General features: G+C 40.0%; 2 protein-coding genes across 2 annotated transcripts in view; one reads left to right on the forward strand and one right to left on the reverse strand.

The window, feature by feature from the left end:
* LOC134844878 (uncharacterized) overlaps window positions 1-23,561 on the reverse strand; it is a 527,221-nt gene that overhangs the window by 77,448 nt on the left and 426,212 nt on the right. The gene's annotated exons all lie outside the window — the stretch shown is intronic.
* Window positions 18,539-22,129, forward strand: LOC134844087 (uncharacterized). Its single transcript, XM_063860562.1, has 2 exons — window positions 18,539-21,121; window positions 21,376-22,129. The coding sequence occupies exon 1, from the start codon at window positions 18,543-18,545 to the stop codon at window positions 20,472-20,474; it is 1,932 nt and encodes a 643-aa protein (XP_063716632.1). The 5' UTR covers window positions 18,539-18,542; the 3' UTR covers window positions 20,475-21,121; window positions 21,376-22,129.

Below are 23,561 nucleotides of genomic sequence, written 5' to 3' on the forward strand. Positions count from 1 at the left end.
TTCTGACACTTGAAAATTATAAGATAATAATATACATCATTCTCAACCAAAAATTTACTTCAAAATAGAAATTCAGAGTTGAAACAGCAAAAAACATTCATAGGTCGAGAAAATAATTTGAAGTTTTTTTAAAAAGAATTTATGGTACTAATTCTACTTCGGATTAATGAACGCTCGTTGAAATGATACAATTTCCCCTCTAAAATTCAACTTTCAAAAAAAAACTTTGTTCAAGTTTGATTAAGTTGGAAGATAGTAGATGAAGCAGAAACTGAAAAAATATCAAATTGAGACAGAAACTCAATATACTTCATTGGACGTTTAGAGATTTTTTAATCAATTTAGCTTATATATTACATCTTGAGAAAAAATCCAACATAAAAATGTAATGTTTGGAAAATTTTCTATCATTTGATATACTAGGTTGACTTAAATGAAAATTCAGATTTTTTGAAAATAATTTGTTGTGAAGTAAACCCAACTCCAACATCTTTTCGAATATGATACATGAAGCATAAATCAAAAATTTGCTTTCAAGATCTACATTTCATTCTTTTGGATAAAAAATTTGATGAAGAAAGACTTTTAGAGAAAATAATATGGAGTCTGCTGAATAATTCTAACTAAACTAATTTTTAGGAGAACCAGATGTATGATCTCTTATTTCCATGAGTTTTAACAAGGAAAATTTCAACTAGACATACAGTAAAAATTTAGATCTGTTTAGCTTCAATTTTTTTGCAATTAGAAAATTACGTTGAATTTTGGAGTTTTTGCTTAATAAAATTCGCAAAATTTTTCAATTGTTTAAATTTGCACCATGATTTCCTTTCCCTAATCAATGTTTTCGAGAACAAATCTTGTAGATGTTATAAATGTTGCAGAAATATGGAACCAAGTTCGCTTGCGTATTTCTAAATCCAAAGGTTTTGCAGATTATAAACAATGGAACTGCTCTTGATTTATTCTAAGAAATCAACGTAAAAATACACCTTTATGTTCTCAAATTATACATGTACTTTCGAATGCTTAAAATAGCAGCGATTCTTTCTCACTTCGACATTTTCGAGAAAACTTCCGACAAAAATCAAGAACAAAAAGCGAATTACAAACTATTTTGCAAGAAAAGTGATAGTTAATGATCTCAAAAGGTGGGTTTTTGCTGAAATATTTTGTTGTAGCAACAAAACATGGGAACCTAAAGGAAAATATGTTTAAATTAGATGGTAATAATTAGACGTTATCAAATCTAATTTTATCTCGCTTACAATCTAATATACAGTTAGAAGAATTATACCCCATTTTTAGTCAATTTTAGCAGTAAAATGTTCACTTTTTATCAAAGATCTGGAACGTATTTTTAATAAAAATGTTTCAACGTCTCAGAAACTGTAATTTTTGTACAAATTTGGGTTATTCTTTGAGAAAAAACTGAGGAGGAGCTGGATCATGGATTTTGATCTAGAAATTTCAATGAATATTGATCTTATTGTTCAATTGAACTGAAATTCTAAGATGAATTCTCCTTGAATTGAACAAAAAACTAGTTATTTACACAAATGAAAGGTTAAAACGGAAAACTTTGGATAGACTTGATTAATTTTTACTTTCTCTAAAATTACGATTAATTAACTTATTTTCCCGAGAAATCGGAAGTATCAATATTGATTCAGCTAATATGAGCTTTATGTGTCCAGAGCATTATAAAAACCGCTTTTTAGCTAAAATTAGAGTAAATTTTATCGTATTTGATTATTTTGAGAGAAAATTGTGGAAAAATCCATATTTCCATTCAAAGTTTTTTATCAGTGTCCTCAATTGAAATACAGTTTGAGCTTAATTTTTTTAACTCTAAACATATCCATATTTTTTTAATTTAGATAAGAAGCAACAAAAACTTGCCAAAACCTTGAGATATCTGCATTGCTTTCCAAAAACTTGAAAATTTTGCAAATTTTTCCAAAAACTTTGACATTTTTGCAAATTTTTCCGAAAACTTTGAAATTTTTGCAATTTTTTCCAAAAACTTGAAACTTTTGCAATTTTTTTCCGAAAACTTGAATTTTTTTCTTAAGTTTCAGTAGGTTTCAGCATAGTTTAAGCTAGATTGAGTACAGTTTCAAAAAAAAGGATCATCTAAAAGAAAAGTTATTAAGTCAAATCATATCAAATCTTATCGTATTTTGAAGTTTTTTGAAAAAATATCATTTTTTATAAACATTTCTAAACTTTTGCACATCTTACCATGGACTTACCAAGAACCTAAAACATAATCTCTTCATTAAACAATCTACATGCAATACTCAAAAATAAATAACGCATGCCGAGATTTTTGCGAAAAAACTAGACATTTCCACACAAAATCCAAAAAACACCGTTTTTCTTACCGTTTTGATACTCTTTGCAAAATTTCTCCCTCGGCTGCTACCAAGAAAATTTCGATGTTGCCATGCATTTTGACTATTCTAGTCGAATGTCACTTTCTCCCAGGTTAGCCCAGTCAATGTTTTCCTTGAACCTCGTGAAAATCATTAAAATGGTTCAGTGTCATCGAACAGAATTTACAAAATGCATGAAAAGAGCTTTTATCTACATCATATCGACTTACCTCAAGCTACAAATGGCATCATACTACATCGCTATTGCCTCCTAACCTTTTCATTAATCTGCACCTCGAGGATATGACTTAAGATAAAACATCTTTTCTGACTTTCAGTGCCAATATCTTGATTTAAAACTTCTTCTCCTAGGTTTAAGAAGTGTTGAAATGAAAGACAGTTTTGACAAAATTATCCTACTGTGCTTCCTCCCTTCAGAAGTTTTAGTTGTTATCGGTCCTGCTCACTAAAAAGGAAACCCAGTGGTTAAAAGGAACAATGAAACAATCTCCCTCTTCAAGAGATAACTCAAGTCTTTCAAGTCTCCACAAAGTAGCAGTCATATTAGTTGATTAAGGACATTGATGCAGGCTGGAATAATCTGATAAATTTTTCAATCAAGTCTCTCGAAACATGTGAGCGAAAGAGCAATTTGGTCTGGTACAACTGTGGTAACACTATTGAATTGTTTTTATAGAGGACCTTGTCCTCCTCTTTTCGTTTGCAGGCTACGATTCCGTCCTTGTTCAGGTACAACAAGTCGTTTCGCTTCAGGTAGAATTGCTTCAGGATTTTGTAGCTGTCTTCTTCCAAATCTCCCTTGTCTGGTGCTCCATTCTCGATCCATCTCTTCAGACTGCTCGTCATTCTGTCATTTCGTTGAGCCCTCAGGAGATCCGACAGCCTGTACCTGGCTTTCAAATACGTCTTCACCACGTTCATTTGCCCACTCAGTATCTCCGGAGCATGAGCATCGTCCATCAACTTGACACACCATATCTTTTTCAAAGGCGTCGCTTCCTGCACAGATGGTTCCAGATTGGTACGGACGACCGTACCATGTGGCAGCAATCTGGTTGGGCGTTTCGAAACTGCTATCAGCTCGAGCTCGTCCGCGGCATTGAAATGATACAATTTCCCCTCTAAAATTCAACTTTCAAAAAAAAACTTTGTTCAAGTTTGATTAAGTTGGAAGATAGTAGATGAAGCAGAAACTGAAAAAATATCAAATTGAGACAGAAACTCAATATACTTCATTGGACGTTTAGAGATTTTTAAATCAATTTAGCTTATATATTACATCTTGAGAAAAAATCCAACATAAAAATGTAATGTTTGGAAAATTTTCTATCATTTGATATACTAGGTTGACTTAAATGAAAATTCAGATTTTTTGAAAATAATTTGTTGTGAAGTAAACCCAACTCCAATATCTTTTCGAATATGATACATGAAGCATAAATCAAAAATTTGCTTTTAAGATCTACATTTCATTCTTTTGGATAAAAAATTTGATGAAGAAAGACTTTTAGAGAAAATAATATGGAGTCTGCTGAATAATTCTAACTAAACTAATTTTTTTAGCAGAACCAGATGTATGATCTCTTATTTCCATGAGTTTTAACAAGGAAAATTTCAACTAGACATACAGTAAAAATTTAGATCTGTTTAGCTTCAATTTTTTTGCAATTAGAAAATTACGTTGAATTTTGGAGTTTTTGCTTAATAAAATTCGCAAAATTTTTCAATTGTTTAAATTTGCACCATGATTTCCTTTCCCTAATCAATGTTTTTGAGAACAAATCTTGTAGATGTTATAAATGTTGCAGAAATATGGAACCAAGTTCGCTTGCGTATTTCTAAATCCAAAGGTTTTGCAGATTATAAACAATGGAACTGCTCTTGATTTATTCTAAGAAATCAACGTAAAAATACACCTTTATGTTCTCAAATTATACATGTACTTTCGAATGCTTAAAATAGCAGCGATTCTTTCTCACTTCGACATTTTCGAGAAAACTTCCGACAAAAATCAAGAACAAAAAGCGAATTACAAACTATTTTGCAAGAAAAGTGATAGTTAATGATCTCAAAAGGTGGGTTTTTGCTGAAATATTTTGTTGTAGCATCAAAATATGGGAACCTAAAGGAAAATATGTTTAAATTAGATGGTAATAATTAGACGTTATCAAATCTAATTTTATCTCGCTTACAATCTAATATACAGTTAGAAGAATTATACCCCATTTTTAGTCAATTTTAGCAGTAAAATGTTTACTTTTTATCAAAGATCTGGAACGTATTTTTAATAAAAATGTTTCAACGTCTCAGAAACTGTAATTTTTGTACAAATTTGGGTTATTCTTTGAGAAAAAACTGAGGAGGAGCTGGATCATGGATTTTGATCTAGAAATTTCAATGAATATTGATCTTATTGTTCAATTGAACTGAAATTCTAAGATGAATTCTCCTTGAATTGAACAAAAAACTAGTTATTCCCAAATGAAAGGTTAAAACGGAAAACTTTGGATAGACTTGATTAATTTTTACTTTCTCTAAAATTACGATTAATTAACTTATTTTCCCGAGAAATCGGAAGTATCAATATTGATTCAGCTAATATGAGCTTTATGTGTCCAGAGCATTATAAAAACCGCTTTTTAGCTAAAATTAGAGTAAATTTTATCGTATTTGATTATTTTGAGAGAAAATTGTGGAAAAATCCATATTTCCATTCAAAGTTTTGTATCAGTGTCCTCAATTGAAATACAGTTTGAGCTTAATTTTTTTAACTCTAAACATATCCATATTTTTTTAATTTAGATAAGAAGCAACAAAAACTTGCCAAAACCTTGAGATATCTGCATTGCTTTCCAAAAACTTGAAAATTTTGCAAATTTTTCCAAAAACTTTGACATTTTTGCAAATTTTTCCGAAAACTTTGAAATTTTTGCAATTTTTTCCAAAAACTTGAAACTTTTGCAATTTTTTTCCGAAAACTTGAATTTTTTTCTTAAGTTTCAGTAGGTTTCAGCATAGTTTAAGCTAGATTGAGTACAGTTTCAAAAAAAAGGATCATCTAAAAGAAAAGTTATTAAGTCAAATCATATCAAATCTTATCGTATTTTGAAGTTTTTTGAAAAAATATCATTTTTTATAAACATTTCTAAACTTTTGCACATCTTACCATGGACTTACCAAGAACCTAAAACATAATCTCTTCATTAAACAATCTACATGCAATACTCAAAAATAAATAACGCATGCCGAGATTTTTGCGAAAAAATTCCACACAAAATCCAAAAAACACCGTTTTTCTTACCGTTTTGATACTCTTTGCAAAATTTCTCCCTCGGCTGCTACCAAGAAAATTTCGATGTTGCCATGCATTTTGACTATTCTAGTCGAATGTCACTTTCTCCCAGGTTAGCCCAGTCAATGTTTTCCTTGAACCTCGTGAAAATCATTAAAATGGTTCAGTGTCATCGAACAGAATTTACAAAATGCATGAAAAGAGCTTTTATCTACATCATATCGACTTACCTCAAGCTACAAATGGCATCATACTACATCGCTATTGCCTCCTAACCTTTTCATTAATCTGCACCTCGAGGATATGACTTAAGATAAAACATCTTTTCTGACTTTCAGTGCCAATATCTTGTTTTAAAACTTCTTCTCCTAGGTTTAAGAAGTGTTGAAATGAAAGACAGTTTTGACAAAATTATCCTACTGTGCTTCCTCCCTTCAGAAGTTTTAGTTGTTATCGGTCCTGCTCACTAAAAATGAAACCCAGTGGTTAAAAGGAACAATGAAACAATCTCCCTCTTCAAGAGATAACTCAAGTCTTTCAAGTCTCCACAAAGTAGCAGTCATATTAGTTGATTAAGGACATTGATGCAGGCTGGAATAATCTGATAAATTTTTCAATCAAGTCTCTCGAAACATGTGAGCGAAAGAGCAATTTGGTCTGGTACAACTGTGGTAACACTATTGAATTGTTTTTATAGAGGACCTTGTCCTCCTCTTTTCGTTTGCAGGCTACGATTCCGTCCTTGTTCAGGTACAACAAGTCGTTTCGCTTCAGGTAGAATTGCTTCAGGATTTTGTAGCTGTCTTCTTCCAAATCTCCCTTGTCTGGTGCTCCATTCTCGATCCATCTCTTCAGACTGCTCGTCATTCTGTCATTTCGTTGAGCCCTCAGGAGATCCGACAGCCTGTACCTGGCTTTCAAATACGTCTTCACCACGTTCATTTGCCCACTCAGTATCTCCGGAGCATGAGCATCGTCCATCAACTTGACACACCATATCTTTTTCAAAGGCGTCGCTTCCTGCACAGATGGTTCCAGATTGGTACGGACGACCGTACCATGTGGCAGCAATCTGGTTGGGCGTTTCGAAACTGCTATCAGCTCGAGCTCGTCCGCGGCATTATCTACCACAGTGCCCTCTTCTTCTGAGGTGTATCTGTCCCTGTCTGGATCCTGATGTGTTTCCCGGTCCAGCCCACGCTGCTTCCAGTCTACCAATAAGGAGTGGATTGCGATTTCTGACATATCGGAATTGGAAGTTGTTTCAGACGTGTTGTCCCAGGACTGGGGTCCCGAGTCAACACTTGAGTCGACTGATTCTCCAACATCATATTCCAAGTTGTTTGAGATGTTTCTCGACTCCCCGGACAAAACTCTGTCCATCGGTTGCTTTGAACCCGACTCCCCGGACAAAATTTTGCCCCTAGGTGGTCTAGTCAACCTCTCCCCGGACAAGTCGTCCTGCACGGGCTCAAAGGTGTCCGACTCCTCGGACGAGTCGTACTTGACTGGCTCGAAGGTATCAGACTCCCCGGACATTGTCTCGTCCACGGACGAACAATCTGGGCTCGGCTCGTATTCCTCTTTTGCATCCGTGATGTGCACTCTCCTCGTGAAACTAGATTTCGACCTGATCCTGACTTCCTCAGTAGTTTGGTTCTGATTCAGTGTTCCATATTCAGTGAACGAAGTTCTCAACAAGACTTCCTTCGGTATCGAGCTCACCAGCTGGTTGACAATCGACCTGCAGTTCCGTTCAACGCCTCGGCTGCGGATGGACACTGGCCTCTTCTCTGTTCTCTCGGTGACAGTCAACCGCTGCATGGTCTCCATCCATTCACGATCATGCCTATCCACTTCCCTGTCCAACAAGTCACGGAGTTTTCCCATGACGTCCGGCGCCACGTTCACCGTCCTGTTCTATAGAGCCATGCTGTTTATACCCAGCCTGGTTAGTTCTTGCTGTACCAAGTTGGATCGGACTAGCAGATCCAACGGAACGGGCTCGCCTCTGGCTAAAAGCTTTATCTCTGCGGCCGTCTCCACTGGAAGGTCAGGGTGTCCGGGTATAGGATGTCCTGAATTGTCTAACCACCTAGTAAGTGGCAGCTTGTCGTAGGTTTCTTTGTCCAGAAAGGAAAACCCGTCTTTGATCTCTGATTGGTTAGCCTGTTTCTCCTCGAGGCGCTCATAAAATTCTGTCTTTTTACTGAGGCTATCTGCGTTCTGGTGCTTGTCACGAGTACGGTCGGTGCTCTATGATCATGTGGTATCCATCCAGGCGCACGATCCAACGACCAATGTAGCTTTGGTCCATCGAATAGGTCTTCAGCCAGGCAAGGGCACGGTTATCCACACGTAACTTGAAGGGAGCACTCCCCAAGTAGGCCCTGTATTTTTCCACGAAAGTGATCACCGCAAACATCTCCGCTTTTGGTGCGCCGTACTTCATTTCAGTATCACTCAGGACTTTACTCCCGTAGGCTATCGGACGAAGAACCGTTCTCCCGTTCCACTCCTACTCCTGGTGAAGTATGCCCGATATCGCAACCACTGATGCATCCGTGTCCAGCACGAACATCCCCTTCTCTGTTGGCATGCCGAGGACCGGTGCCTCGCAAAGTTCACGTTTGATGTTTTCAAATGAAACTTGTGCCTCATCAGTCCAAGTGAACTTTTTGCCCTTGTTTCTCATCAACCTCTGCATGGGGTATATTTTGTCAGCATACCCCTTGATGAACTCTCGATAATAATTTGCGAATCCCAGAAAACTCATCAACTGTGTATCTGTTTTAGGTGCCTTCCAGGTCAGCACCGCTTCAACCGCTTCGGGATCTGGTCTCACTCCATGTTTGTCAACCAGGCGGCCCAGATACTTTATGGAATCCCTGAGGATTTCACACTTAGAGGGTTTGCATTTCAGACCCGCCTGTTTCATGCAAGAAAACACCTCCTCCAACCTCTCTATGTGGTCTTCCAAGGTTGGTGTTGCAATCACGACATCATCGACATAACACATAATGAGATTCCCGTATTTCTTATTGACGCTCGTGAGTGCCTGGGCCATCAGTCGCTGGAATGTGGCCGTCGCGTTGCACAATCCGAATGGCATCCTCTTCCACTGGAACAGTCCCAGCTCACACGCGAAGCCTGTTTTCTCTCGATCTTGCTTTCTGAGTGGCACCTGCCAGAATGCAGAGCCCAAATCCAACGTCGTGAAGAACTTCGCGTCTCCCAGCTTGGATAGGCTCTCATCGATGCGGGGAATCGGGTATGCATCCTTTATAGTCACTGCGTTCAGATAACGGAAACCACAACAAAATCTGAGTAGTCCCCCTTTCTTTTTCGCCATGACCACGCCACAAGCCCAGGGGGACTTCGACGGCTCGATCATGTCGTACTCCATTAACATCTCGATTTCCTTCCTACATGCTTCTGACTTGTTTGGGGTCATTCTTCTCGCCCCTTCCCTATGAGGTACCGAGCCCTCTTCTATCTCTATCTCGTGCTCTACAAAATTGCAACAACCTATGTCAGCCTTATGTTTCGAAAAAACATCTGCGTTCCGATTTAGCACCGCCCTGAGCGAATCTAGTTCCTTGTCTGATATTTTACCCTTCAGATGTTCTATCTCAGGTAGGACAGGTTTATTCACTGCTAACTCTGCCTCCGTCGGTCTCTCAGGGAAGTTGGAACAACTAGACAGCCCATCGTCTGTTTCCGACTTCATTGAAAACAATTTCCTCGAAGATTTCAATTCATTCACTCTTTTCATTATACATTCTTGGTTAGCATGTAATGGACATTTAGTAACATCAAACTTTTTCAAGTTCTCCACACTCTTAAATGATGTGTTCAGAGGCAAAACGTAGCCAAGTTTCTTTCCCCTCTGTATTGTCACTGTTGTTGCTTCTGTGTTCAATAACACACTCACACACAGTCCGCTCTGAGTGAGTGAGAAGCTTCTTCCTAAAATAGCCGAGCTTTTGCTGTCTGTCATTGCTGAGTTCATTCAAGTTCCTCATCCTAAACGTCGCTACTACGGCCTGGTTCGGTTTTAGTCTAACTTTTCGATCCAGAAAAATCGGCACCTTGGCCTGATTAATTAAGATCTTATTAAGGGGTTTTTTCTCATACTTTCTCTCAGGATCCTTGATCCTAATCAATCCGTCATTGAGATCGATCGTGACGTCAAAGTTGCGAACGAAATCCCTTCCTAAGATGAACTGATCGGATTCGTCCAAATTCTCTACTACTAGGAAGCTCATCCAAAGATGTCTTCTTCCGAGCTGCAGTGAAATGATCGGGGTTCGTCCGGTAACATAGATCGCTCCCTGATTGGCAGCTGCCAACCTGATGTTTGTCGGTATGAGATCCGACCTTTCGAAACCCATGTCAGTCCAAGTTTTGACTGGCATGACACTAACCACTGCTCCCGTGTCTATCAGTCCCTTTACTGAAAGTTGTCTGCCTTGCACGTCCAGAACGTGTGCGGCCAGATCGGCCTCACAACCAATATGCACCGCATCTTGTTCGAGCATCGCGTTGTGTCCGATTCGTCTAACCTTCAGCTCCTCTTGACCAATGTATATCCGGCCAATCTGGTCGTTCGCATCAGTTATGTGAGCTTTCGTGTAGATATTGATGCCATCTACAATCATCAGGACCGGGTAAGGGCCATGGACATCGAAATAATGTCCGTCCACTTTCATCAGCCTCGGACCTCCCGCTGTGAGCAGCCCTCGCACTGCCCTGGAGTCCAGTTTGGGATCCCTCTCCTTCAGGTAGTCGGCATAGATGTCCAGGTGGACTAGTGTAATCTCGGATGGTTCACTCAAGTTCTTGACCACCTGGTGCCCTGCGACTGAGATGATGGACATTATTTTGGTCCCCGCCTTCGTCATGCCGAAAGTCTTACCAGATATAACGTTCAGTTTTAGTCCCTGTTTCTTGGGTTCCTCTTTGTCTTCTGCTTTTGTCGTCTTACCCAGGACATTAAGATTTTCCCGAAGATCTGTGCTCTCCAGCTCCGACCTTACCCATTGCTCCACTTCTTTCGTGGCTAGGTCCTGTTTGACATTCTGCAGCGCTGTCCTTGCCGCCAGGCCGTAATCCACCTTGAGTGGGCTAGACAACTCTGCTTCGAGGTTCGAGGCTACCACCTCGTCAGGCCATGTCTTAACCTTTTTGGTCGTGAGGGTGGTCGGTGTCGTCTCCTTTCGCCGAGATTCAGCCTCGTTCATCAGACGTGCTCGACTGGCCTTGACACCCGAAAGCGCCTCTTCGTGGCGGGGATGTTTCGCGTCCGCTACTGCGTCCCAAAATTGAGTACAATCCGACTTGAAGTGTCCCTCCAAATTACAGAAGAAACACCTCGGACCATATTTCATGATGAGCCCTCTGACGTACTTCTCATGATACTCGTCGGTCGCGTCGGCGTCCTCGAGAAAGTAGCCTATGGCCTTCATGTTCTGTTTGTATGCAGAACACGCAGAAACGTGATGGTCCATCGAACCACAATTCGCACACGACCTCCTCTTGTCCATGTCATCGCGAGGTTTGTACCAACTGGAATTCGCACCAGTGTTTGTCCCGCTATAGTTGCCATAATTGTTGTAACGGTTTTGCGCCCTCGGTTTTATGAGTAAATACTCGCTTGATTTCATACGCAAGTCGTCAAGCGTGGGTACCTGGTCAAGCGACAGGGTGAAGTGAGTGGCCAACATCGTCTTCAACTCCTCACTCCTTACTCCATCCATAAACTTCGAAGCAATCGCCAAGTTTCGCTCGGATATTCTCTCATCCGGGTTGCTTCTCCTCCTGAATAATTCAAGGTCGTCCAAGAATTTATCTATTGATTCTTCATCTCTTTGACGCCTCTTCTCGAACTTCACCATTGCCTGGTGCCCTTGTACTCCAGAGCCGAAACGATTCAGCAGGATGTCGAATATCTTGCGAGCGCTGTCTCTCTCATTGGCTCTTTTCGCCATTACACAACTTAATGCAGTACCCTCCAGGTTGCTCGTCAGCGCGCTGCACTCTTGTTTCTTAGAGAGATTCTCTTCCTCAAAGTGTAACTTCATCACCTCTATCCAAGTATCAATGCAGCCGTCTGACTCGTCTTTATATGACTTCGGCTTTTTCAGTGTCCTCCTTGACCTCTCTCCTCTCTCTGTTGACTTCGAGAGCTTGGTGATGAATGTTTCAAGAGATCTGTTCAGAGGCTCAAACATCGAGGCATATATCGTTGTGTCTTGTGAGACTGTAGTCAGATCCGGTACTGAACTGACTTGTGGCACGGTTGGCAATCTTGTCTCCGGGGTGGCATCTGCCTCCGGCGGGACTGGATTCGTCCAGCCAGGCCTCTGCGGGGCTGCCCTTGGCCGCTCCTTGTTTCTAGGTTCGTAGTTCGTTCTCGAGCCTTGCTGGGCTCTGGCATTGCTGCCCGTACCGTCTCCAACATTCGCATGGCGTGAGCGCTCCCTTGGGTTGGAATGCTCCTGCCAACTACTCCCATTCAGGATCGCGTCAAGCTTCCGCATCATTAAGTCAGACTTTGCATCTAACCTCTTCTCTAGGCTAGTCATCGTGTGGGCGTAGGTGCTATCATGATCGTTCAACAATCGTTCGATCTCCCTGGTCATCCTAGCCTATCTTTCGTATGACTCCTTGCTTGCCTGTGCCAGGCTCTCCGCCAGGCATTGATCGGTGTTGCGAATCAACTGAGCTTGATCAACCCTCGCCTGCGACTTCACATGCGTTAGTTCATCTCTCAGATTCTCTTGACCCTTGTGAGCTCTCTCATCAACCTGATCTATTCTTTTAGTCATGTCCCGTCTCAGTTCATCCAGACCATTCATTAAGCCAGCGAACATGTCACTTATGTCGCCAGTGGCCCCAAATGACGGGGTTAGTCCCAGAGTAGATGAGGTCAACTGCGGCTGCAGCCTGGTGCTTGACGACGCACCGCCCTTTTGCTTGCTCATGGACGTCATTAATCTGTCGAAGGTTGATGACGCTCCCATCGTTATCCCATCTGACATGGGCCTGGTCGGCGAGGCTGATAACGCCTTCCCGTTCTTATCGTTCCTTGGGCACGGTGTGAAATTCACATCCGGATGGGATGTCTCCGTTTAGTCATAACTGGAAGTTAAACCTACAGTTGGTAGTGACGCCATGCGCTCGTCGTACAATGACTTCCAACTCTTCTTGGCCTTCGAACCCGGTTGTTCTTCACTCGGGCTTATACTCGACATCATTGCATTGTTGCTCTGCTTGGCCAGGGATGAGTGGGTACTAGCCGAATGTGAGTATTCTCCCCTCCACCTGTGACTCTTGGTCTGCAATTTGGACATTCCCTTGAATAAGACTTCCTCTCGCGGCTCGACCTCGGAACGCTCCGAGGTCTCCTCCGTCCTCTCGACTTCCTCCCGCTTGAGGTCCTCGCTCGGCTCAAAGTCGGGTCGAATGAGCGTCTGTTCTTCTTCGTCAAAGGGGTCCACAAGCGTTTCGCTCGCGGTTCCGGTTTCGGCGCTCCGCCTTTGATCGCCATCGAGGTTTTTCTCGCTCCTCAATCTCATTTCGCTCACTGAAAGATCAGGTTGACCTTTAGTCGATTCGTTTTCGGCAAACACGTCAGAGGCGCTGCTAAATGAGGACTGGCTACGCCTAGTTTTAAATTTTCGCGTGCTGCCTTTACTCAGCCTGGGAATCTTAGTAGTCGATCCTAACAAGTCCCTGCGCTGCATGCTTTGTTACAAAAACAATTTTCGTATGATTTAATGGCGATGCACACGTACCGCAAACAAATTCAAGTTGAATTACTTAACGCTGCCTCCTCGATCTCGTAAGTATCAAGAGTGTCTCTTAGATTTCTCATTGACAATATTAATGACTCCGTTAGAGTTACACACACACAGGGCCTGCTCAGTATTGATATAATGCTAGCTCAACCCTGTCGTATATTATAACAGTATCACAAAATTTTCACAAGATATAATCAACACACCAAACACAATAGATAATCAGATAAGAATATCCTACAGGTGACAGCGACCTTTTATCAGTATCTATTTATCGCCACACAATTTATCAAGTCACTGCTTTGTTAAAATTAAACAATCTTTGATAAAAAGCAGTGATGACTCAGAAACAGATCAATAAAACTTAGCCTTAAAGAAAAAGACTTCCCTCAATCGGAACGATCCGAAAGAACAAAGCCCAGGACACAGTCTTCTCAAGTGGGTGTGTATTTGCCTAATACACCCACCGAGGTCTTCTTTTAGGTGCCCTGCGATTGCCCGAGCTGTCCTATTAAGTAGCTCAAGGCAACCTCTGATCGAAAATTTCTAAAGTCTATGAAAAAGCTCCCCCACACCCGGAACGCTCCAAGTGCACGAGAGCAGGGAACAACTTTTCTTCTCAAGTGAGTGTGTATTTGCCTAATACACTCACCGAGGTCGTCTTTTATTTGTTCCCGGATTGCCCGAACTTTCCTATTAAGTAGCTCAAGGCAACCACACAACCAAAATCACAATCAAAAAAATTTCTTTGTTCGGGTACTTCTGATACACCCAACGTAGAATCCAAAGTTGATCACGAATTCCCGGGTCAGAATGGGTTCCTATGACCCTGATAAGCACGCCTAATATCCTAATATGATCCTAATTAAATGGATATTTTCCGTTTCCCAAATCGCCACAGAAGGTTTACTCAAGTCTCTAACAAGGAAGATCGTTAGAAGGTTTAAGACACTCCGGAGGGTTACCTCGGAGGGTAACTTGATCACCCAAGTTACTTCGGAGGGTACCTTAATCACCCAAGTTACTTCGGAGGGTCCCCCTAAATTTACTAAGGAGGGTCAATAAGATGCTTAATATGCTCCGGAGGGTTACTTCGGAGGGTACCTCCAAAATTTTCAAATTTTTTGATCTCGCTTAGAAGGTTCTCCCACTAGCTTCAAAAAGCGTCAAAACAAGCTAGTAGCTCTAAGGGGAGCTGTTTTAACTTCTTTGGGTGATCTCGTGGAAATCTTCCACTAAGGAGGGTTGCTAAGGGGTTTAGCTGACTCTGGAGGGTCACTTCGGAGGGTTCCCCCAAAATCAAGAAAAAGGGTTATATCACCGCAACAAAGTCTCCAAAAGCGGTCTACCTGACTTAAAACTAGGTTGGCTGACTCGGTCAACCTTCCCAGATGAATAAAAAGATGTTTTGATAAAATTTTCTGCTGCTCGGAGGGTTACCTGTAATTTGGACCCTCCGAACCAACAAATTCTAAAAAAATTTTCTTTTCCGAGATTGTCAATCCCAAAAACGGTTGTGATTCGGAAAAGTGGTCAAAAACGTCGACTTATGGTACCAAAATTATCCCAATCGGATAACTAGTCTTTGAGAAATCGCCAAAAACGCGTTCGTCAAAATGGCCTTTTTCACCACCTGTATAGGATCTGAAAGACTTTTTTCGCAATTCCGGTCGAAAGTGCCTAAAAATACTTGAAATGAGCGTAGTAGCCCTGTACGGCACTGGAATAATGCAAAAAACCGGACCAAAATTGGTTTAGAAACAAAAATTTGGCCAAAAACTATCAAATTTGGACCCTCCGATTCCTTCCTTTTCCAAACCTTAAGTCGTTAGCTCTATCCACGGAGCTACTCGGAGGGTTACCCAAAAAATTCTCTAGTAACCGAGCACGTTATGCTAGCACGCTCCTAACGCAAAAAGTTTTATTGCTCTAACTCTAAAAACTCAAAAACTCGATCCCCAAAACAGTTTGACAAAATTCAAAAAATTATCGAAATTTTGACCGAAAAATTTTGGTTTTTTCCAACTTCTACTGAGTCTTTTCTCACGCGGTTTCTTTAGTTAGGGGGATTGAACTACGTAGCTACTCCCTATATAAAAGCTTTTTGTTGTTCGGAAAAGCTCGGATATCCAAAAATTTGGGGGTGTACAGTTTTTTGGATCTAATTGAGGAGATAAGTAATATGTAATAAGGATAATAACCTATTAGTAGTCGTTAATGAATAGTACTATACCCTCCTTTGTACCAAAATACCCGAATTAAGACCCTTAACTCGGAAATTTGTAATCGATGGAGGGTACAATCGGACCGCGCCAATCGTTGCCCCCCACCACTTAAGTTTTAATGAAATAGTACCCGAACGATACTAAAATTGCTTCAACGATACCCAACAGTCGTTGCGGATGTTGTCCCTGATGTCCCTGTTGAGTGTGGAACACGTTGATCAGCTTGCCACTCTACCCTCCGGTCACCGGCAAAATCACCATTAATGTGCTTAAACACTCAAATTACACTCGAGGGAGGGTATCCAGCCCTTCACCAAAACACACAATCTTTCTATCAGAAACGATATAAATCAATCTGAAACAACAACAAATAGGAAGGTCAGATCACATCTCGTCCGGAAATAACATATAAACTGTCACTTTATGTTTTTTACTGTTTTTGGTCTTTTTTGGATTTTTTACTGTTTTTTGTACTTTTTTGTTTTCAAATAAATTTGTTTTTGGCTTTTTCTTGGTTATACACTATTTTTGTTTGGTTTTACGCTTTCTCTTTAATTGTTTTTGGTCCTGGGACCTCAGGACAAGCGGGCTCTAGATTTCCCACCTAACCCTCCGGCCCCCGGAAATTTCGGTGTTAACTAAGTTAAAAAGCTAAATTGTACTAGACGGAGGGTACGCACCTTCCCCCTAGTACAACAACGGTCATTAAGGCCTCTAACTCGGGCATACGCCCGGAGCGGAGGGTACGTCGCTGAAACGCTTGCTGATCATGATGGTTTCATGCCTTCAACAGGCCCACCCAGGAGCGCCATAAAAACGTCTATGTAACATTCGCCCAAATATCACACAGCGACGGAGCGTAGAAAAAGTACCTATTAACGACTGGCAGGCGTCAGTTACCTTAATTCTACTCGTTTTTCACCGTCTCGACCTTGCCAGTTGATTTTCTGGTCTGTCTAGGGCAAAGTAAAAAGTTACCATTTTTAGGCCATCAGTCAAATGACTTTTGATCAGCTTTCGTTTACATGCGAACACAACCACATAGCTGAGTCTCGGATCCTCAGACTACGTGATTGTCATTAAAAACACGGCTCGAACAACCTATTTTAACATGTTTTTGTGTGACAGTTCTATATTAAATCCATTGGAGATGGATTGACCCTTTCCTTTTTCTAGCTACTCATACTCTGAAATATTAAACAATAACGGTGTTATTTAAGATCTATGACATTATAGCAGCTATACAGTCAGTCTATACAGTCCCTTCACATAGACAGTCTCTGGGGGACCAAGCCTCTGCCTCCGCAATATTCTTGAGATAACACTCTTATCTCTTATTTTTCGTGTCCCGGGAGGGTCCCGTGGTATATTTCTTCCCCCACTGAAGCCTCCTTCTCCACAAATTTCCGTCGCTAAGGTTCTTATCGTGTGTTATTTCCACGATAAGAGGCTTCGTAATTCTCCTGTCTCTGGTACGACTGTTCTTCACAATATATGGCGTCGTTGTGTTTTCCCGTCTTTTTTAGTCAAAATGGCCGTCTTTTTCTATTTCTCAGAAATGTTCACTCTTCAATCGAAATTTTAAAATTAAAAATTCTAGAACATTCTGACCCTCCTTCGCAACACTTTTTCGTTCATAAGGCCTTTAGTCGTTTTTTTTTACGTCGCCGGAAGGTTGTGCTGTGTCATCTGGCAGAATGGCACAAACGCTCAGAATAACTTAATTATATGCGAAAATAGTGAGTTTATGGCTGGGTCTCAGTATCCCCAGACCACGCGGTCACTCCTAAAAACAGGGCTACTGCTTATTTATTATAATACTTTTGTTTTTGGTCAGTAGATAAAAATCACAATTTAAATTGGAGAAGGATCAACCCTTACCCTCAACTTCTAGCTTCTCATTATCTGAAAATGAATTCGATGTTAATTAAATTCAACTCAAGACATCCTCAGGAAGCTAAAAGTTGTGAAAATGAAGAGTTACAGTTCTCTCACGAGACCCTTCCGGATACTTGAATCCAGACGAAGAACAGTCTTATCTTTTTTCCGGAAGGCTGGCACGTCGTTCTAACACCCTTCCTGGTCATCTGAAATTGCTTTGTAACGATTGTAGCGGCTCAATTGTTACAACTCGGAATGGTTGTCAATCACTATAATATTCTGTACGGTTTTTAGTTTTCTCAATCTGGTTGGTGTGATTCCCCACCATCGGACCATCTTTACTTCTATTCACGTTAACTTGACTCTTCCATATCTAGAAAATGCCGAGGATTTTGACTGGATAATGTGATAAAGTGACTCCTGACTGTAACCTCGGTTACTACGATACTTTCGACTTTCTGATTGTAAAAAAAACGTTCAAATGTGATTTTTTTTTTCAGAATTTGAAATTCCTAATCCAGTAGTTGGGTCTCTCACAATACTCTCATGGGGTCACGATTCTTACCTCCAAGTATTACTGCTCAAATCTTTGTAGTTTTCGAGATATGACGTTCTTCATAGTTTTTTCATAGAAAACTTCAGGAAACTTAAATTTGAAGTTTCTCAAAATTTGAAATTGCTAAAACATCACAAAACTTGATGGTTTTTAAAATTTGATTATAGAAAAACTTAAATATTAAAAAAACTTAAAGAAATTGAAGTTACCAACCCTCCATTTGGGTGCTGTCAAAGCACACTCAAAAGATGAAGATCACTTTTCGAATATATGCGGTTTTTTATGAGTTGTCAACAATCCGCAGCACCGGAGGTGCGTTACGCGCTAGTATTATTTAAAAGGACGTTGAATGTGTTAACTTGTGTTATTGTTATTTCAGGAAGGAAAATGGGTAAAGTCAAGACGATGAAAAAACCAAAGAAAAGTTCTGACAATATTGATCGACTGAAAACGAGCAGCAATATGAGGGACAAAAGCACGATAAGCAGACTCAATATGTACCGAGGTGGAAGAGCTAAGAGAGATAAAACTGGAAAAATTGTTAAAGCAGCAATTTTTCAACAGCGTGTGGCTCCTGGAACGCAATCGAGAGTTGCTCCTGACAGAAGATGGTTCAATAATACTAGAGTAATAGGTCAGAATGCACTTCAAGATTTTCAGACCAAGTTGGAGACAGTGACTAAAGATCCTTACCAGGTCATTCTTAATCCTTCCAAGTTACCTATAACTCTGTTGAATGAAAGAGGAAAATTTAACCGAATGCACATCTTAGAAACACAAAGCTACGAATACACGTTCGGGAAGAAAGCGCAGAGAAAACAGGCTAATGTGACTGCGACGTCTCTTGAAGAATATGCAAGTAAATGCGAAAGTAAATCAGGCGAGTACAAAATTGACGGAGATCGTGATGTCGTGAGAGAAGATGACGGTGTTCGCGATGAGGCCAGACACTGGTCCTTTGGAGCCGGTTCTTCGAAGCGAATCTGGAACGAATTGTATAAAGTGATTGACTCTTCTGATATATTACTGTATGTCCTAGACGCTAGAAATCCAATGGGAACAAGAAGTCCAGTGGTTGAGAATTACTTGAAGAAAGAAAAACGACACAAACACCTGGTTTTTATCGTCAACAAAGTTGATTTAGTGCCGACATGGGTAACAAAAGCATGGGTTGCTTTATTTTCTCGTGAGTACCCCACAATGGCAATGCATTCGAACATGAAAAATCCTTTCGGCAAAGGAGCGTTAATTCAACTTCTCAGACAGTTCTCAGTACTGCACAAGGATTTGAAACAAATTTCAGTTGGAATCATTGGATATCCAAACGTCGGCAAAAGTTCTGTAATCAACACTCTGAGGAAGAAAAAAGTTTGCAAAGTGGCTCCAATTGCCGGAGAAACTAAAGTGTGGCAGTATATAACCTTGATGAAAAGGATTTATTTGATTGATTGTCCCGGAGTTGTATACAACAGTCAAGAGTCAGACACAGAGCTGCTTCTGAAAGGAGCTGTACGAGTCGAAAATGTGCCACAACCAGAGCAACACATTGACCAAGTTCTACAATGTGTGAATAAGTACGCACTTTCGAAAATATATGATATTGGTGACTGGACTGATGCAAATGATTTTTTGGAACGGTTAGCCTACAGGACCGGAAAATTGTTTAAAAAAGCTGAACCAGACATAACATGTGTGGCAAAAATGGTCATCAATGATTTTCAAAGGGGCAGGTTGCCTTATTTCGTAAACCCAAAGCCTTATTTTCCAGAGGAAGAGCAAAAATTATTTGACGAGAAACGTGCAGCCGAAAATGCAGAAAGTAAGAATGTCGATTTAGTTGATCAAAACCTTGATGAAATCTCTTGTGTTCATAATTACGATGAAAAAGATGAAAACGAAACTGCTTCTGAAAGCCAAAAGAAAATCGAAGATGTCAATAAAAACAAAGATGCAGAAGCGGATAAGCCAAACACAGATGACGCTGAAACAATTTTGGATTCTGAAAAGAATTTGGACGTAGCACCTGAACCTAACGAAGATTTAAGTGCGGTTATTGCTGAAGAGGTTGAATTTACAGAAGAGTATATAGCTAACTTGCCCTTGGATCCCAAAGATACTAAAAAAGACGAGGAGACCAAAGTAACTAGTTACAACCGTAAAAGTCGTAAAAATACACAGAAGCAGAGGAAACTAGAGAGAAAGAGGGTTATGGTCATTGAAGGAAACACAGAAGATGATCTAGGGGCGCCAAAAAGACCTGCAAATTTCTATGATAGGGTTAATGTAAAAAATAAGAGCAATTGGACGAAGAGCTTATGAGATTTCTCTGAAGATTTGATCCTGAATTTAAGCTTAAATGTTTATGAAAACTTTTGAATCTGTAAAATTTGGATCACGTTATGTCAATTTTCAAGATTTTTAGGTTTTTTCAGATTTGATTAATGTAAATTTTCTAATCAACATAGGTGAACATCCGTGTAAGCGCTTTAAGCGCAGTTGCTCACAGTGCAACACGATGTCTGTCGTAATGTCTCAACCGAACGTGCTCAAATTGGTGCTTTCGAATCTTTCGGCAAAGGAAATCCTAAGTGCACCTGTTATAGTGTCCAGGTTCTGGAACGAAGTATCGCTTACACTGTTAAATAACCGACATGGTTTTTCTGTCTCTGCTATGACTAGTGAAGAAGGTCGCGACGAAGCTCATCTACCAGCGATAGATTCCTTCATATCGCAAAGCTCGTTCGTTCCAAAGAAAACACTCATTTTAACGTCCGAAAAATTACTGCCGAGTGCAAAATACATCAGAGAGTCATCGAAAAAGATACAATACAACGAAGTTTCCACGTTCTCTATGCACAAAATGATGTCATTTTATATAAAACGAGAGCTAATGCATAGTAATTGCGAGTTGTACGCAGTTTCGGCTCAGGGAGTGTTTGCACTGTCAAATCGATCGGAAATATCAGGTGAATACTCATTTTTTAAGCACCGTGAAAGTGAGTGAGTAATTAATACGATATTATTCCATTTAGATACGTTATTAGCCGAGCGTGCAACTCTACTTAATGAAACTAAGTATACCTTTAGTGGACCGAAAATGGTCGAGGATTAAGAAAAAATTCTGAATCTGTTTTTGCTTGAACAGTTCCTTACCTTAATCCACAGAAATTTTCTGCAAAAAATGCATCAAAATCGTATTTACAGAAAGTTTTTATTTTAGCCGATGAGGTAGATGTTTTGACTTCAGCGTCTGTAATGTTCTCTAAACATTTCTCTGAAAACATTAGTTTCTTTTCCATTCCACAAACTTTAACAAATGAAGAATCAATAACACGTGACCTATTAAGATCATCGATTGGATGTCCTAATACGAGTGATATCAAATTCATGTTTTACCTTTCTGCGCAACACGGACTTTTCCCAACGCAGCTTCTTGAGTCAATTTTAGACTTGGAGCCGAATATCGCTATCTCAGGTGCTCTGATTGAAAAGCATGTTTTATACGACGCTGATTGCTGCTCAAAAGTAACACCCGATTGCGTGACAGGAATGGCTATTTTCGGTGACAATATCAGAGCTAGCTCAGTAGTTTTAGATCAGGAATGCACAGATGAAAACGACATCAAAGATTCTCTTCAAAAGTTTAGTCGATCTGTTGGAAAACTGAGCAGGAATAGTTTAGCAGTGTTCGCTTTTTGCGTCGGGAGAGATATGGAGCTAGATGTTAAATACTTCAAAATGTTCTTCGAGGGGCTCCAAGCTATAGGTGTATATGGTCACGGGGAATTTGGACGAGACGTTGTCCGGGGAGTGTGCAGTGATCGGAGTCAGGAATTTGTTCACGCATACTCAACAGTGATCACTATAATAGATTTTGAACCGCCGGAGGAATGACAGCTGTGTTGAAATGACTGCTGATAATGTTCTTGGTGTAGCATTCACCCGAGTAATTAATTGATTGTGACAGAATGCTAGTTTTTTCCCGATGTTTCAGCTAGTTGGCTGTTTGCAATGTAGGCTTCATAAATGAGGAATTAGCAATACTTAACTGCTTTTTATTTGGTATCTTTCGATGAAGGACGTAGATCATTAAGCTCAATAAATGATTTGACTTAGTATCAAGGCGAGGCAACAATGCTGCCTTGTGCTGAGCTTATTGTTAATTACAATATACTTTCATGCGTAAGCTCATCTATGTGGTAAATTATTCGGCCATTTTTATGGTTTGCCAGTGTCCAGAAGAAGTGAATTTAGGTTGCCGTTATTAACAAAAACTTGATCACATCATCACAAGACTTCTTCCGCGGCTAAGAATTTGTCTAACAAAGTGACTGAATCCTTGGTTAACTTGCTTTGTAATATAAAGCAACTGATGGCGTTTATTTACCGCAAAGGTAATGTGATTGCTTGGGTTGAAAAGGTTTGAAGCAGGATCAGGACTTGTCGTTTTTGCATAAATTCAGAACTTCTCGCTGTTAGAGAATATAATTTCTGAGAAATGGTCACATTTGAAGCTGAAAAATGGCCACTTTTGTTGCTAAGTGGAGCAGTGAATGTGAGCTAGCGGCTGCGAGCCCTTAGGTTTGTCGCGCGAGTAACTGAATGACCCTGTTATCATTCTTTTTTTTGAAGTTAGAAGAAAAGTGAACGGAATCATGTGGTTTTTTGTGTTTTAGGCAAAAGTGCGAAGAGTTATTTCCGCGGTTTGACTTTTGACTTCCAATTAAGATATATTCATATGCCAAAAAGAAAAATAAATCAATTACGCTCTCCAATTACGAAAGCAAATGACGCATGAAACGTGAATAGCATTTACTTTCAAAATGAAGTTAATTTTCAGATTTCCCAGCACAATAAAATGAGCTTTTTGATCCAGTTTTTCAGTTTGATTAATTGTTAACCTTGCGATAAGCAAGGGCGTTGCAACCGGGTACTAGACCTTTCCCCCCGTTAAGAAGTTTGTTCGCTAAGTTTCGCAGATGTTTCATCTTGCTTCATAAGATCAAAACCAATCCAGCGAATCTGGCGTAGAGGTAACACAAATGTTTCTGGTTTGAACTCGGTCAGGACCTGTTTGCTTTCTCATACTAGAAAATTTTCTCTTTTTTCGGACCCTCTTCCATATATTTTTTTGTCGGCTTAGATAAAAAATCACAAAGCCGACAAAAAAATATGGAAGATGGCCCGAAAAAAAAGATAAAATTGTCCGATTTTTTTTGCCCCATTTAATAATATGCACTGGTTTATAGCGTAGAAGAACTATGTTTTATCTTTTATATAGCTTGTAATTTTTTTTCAAGAAAAAGTCTTAAAATGCTCTAACTACAGAAGTGCATTTATATATGTTAATGCATTTATGAATACACTTAGGAATGTATGCAATTTTTGGGTTTGTTCCATTAAAAT

Source organism: Symsagittifera roscoffensis, chromosome 4 (genome assembly GCF_963678635.1).
Source record: "Symsagittifera roscoffensis chromosome 4, txSymRosc1.1, whole genome shotgun sequence".
Classification (NCBI taxonomy): Eukaryota; Metazoa; Xenacoelomorpha; order Acoela; family Convolutidae; genus Symsagittifera; species Symsagittifera roscoffensis.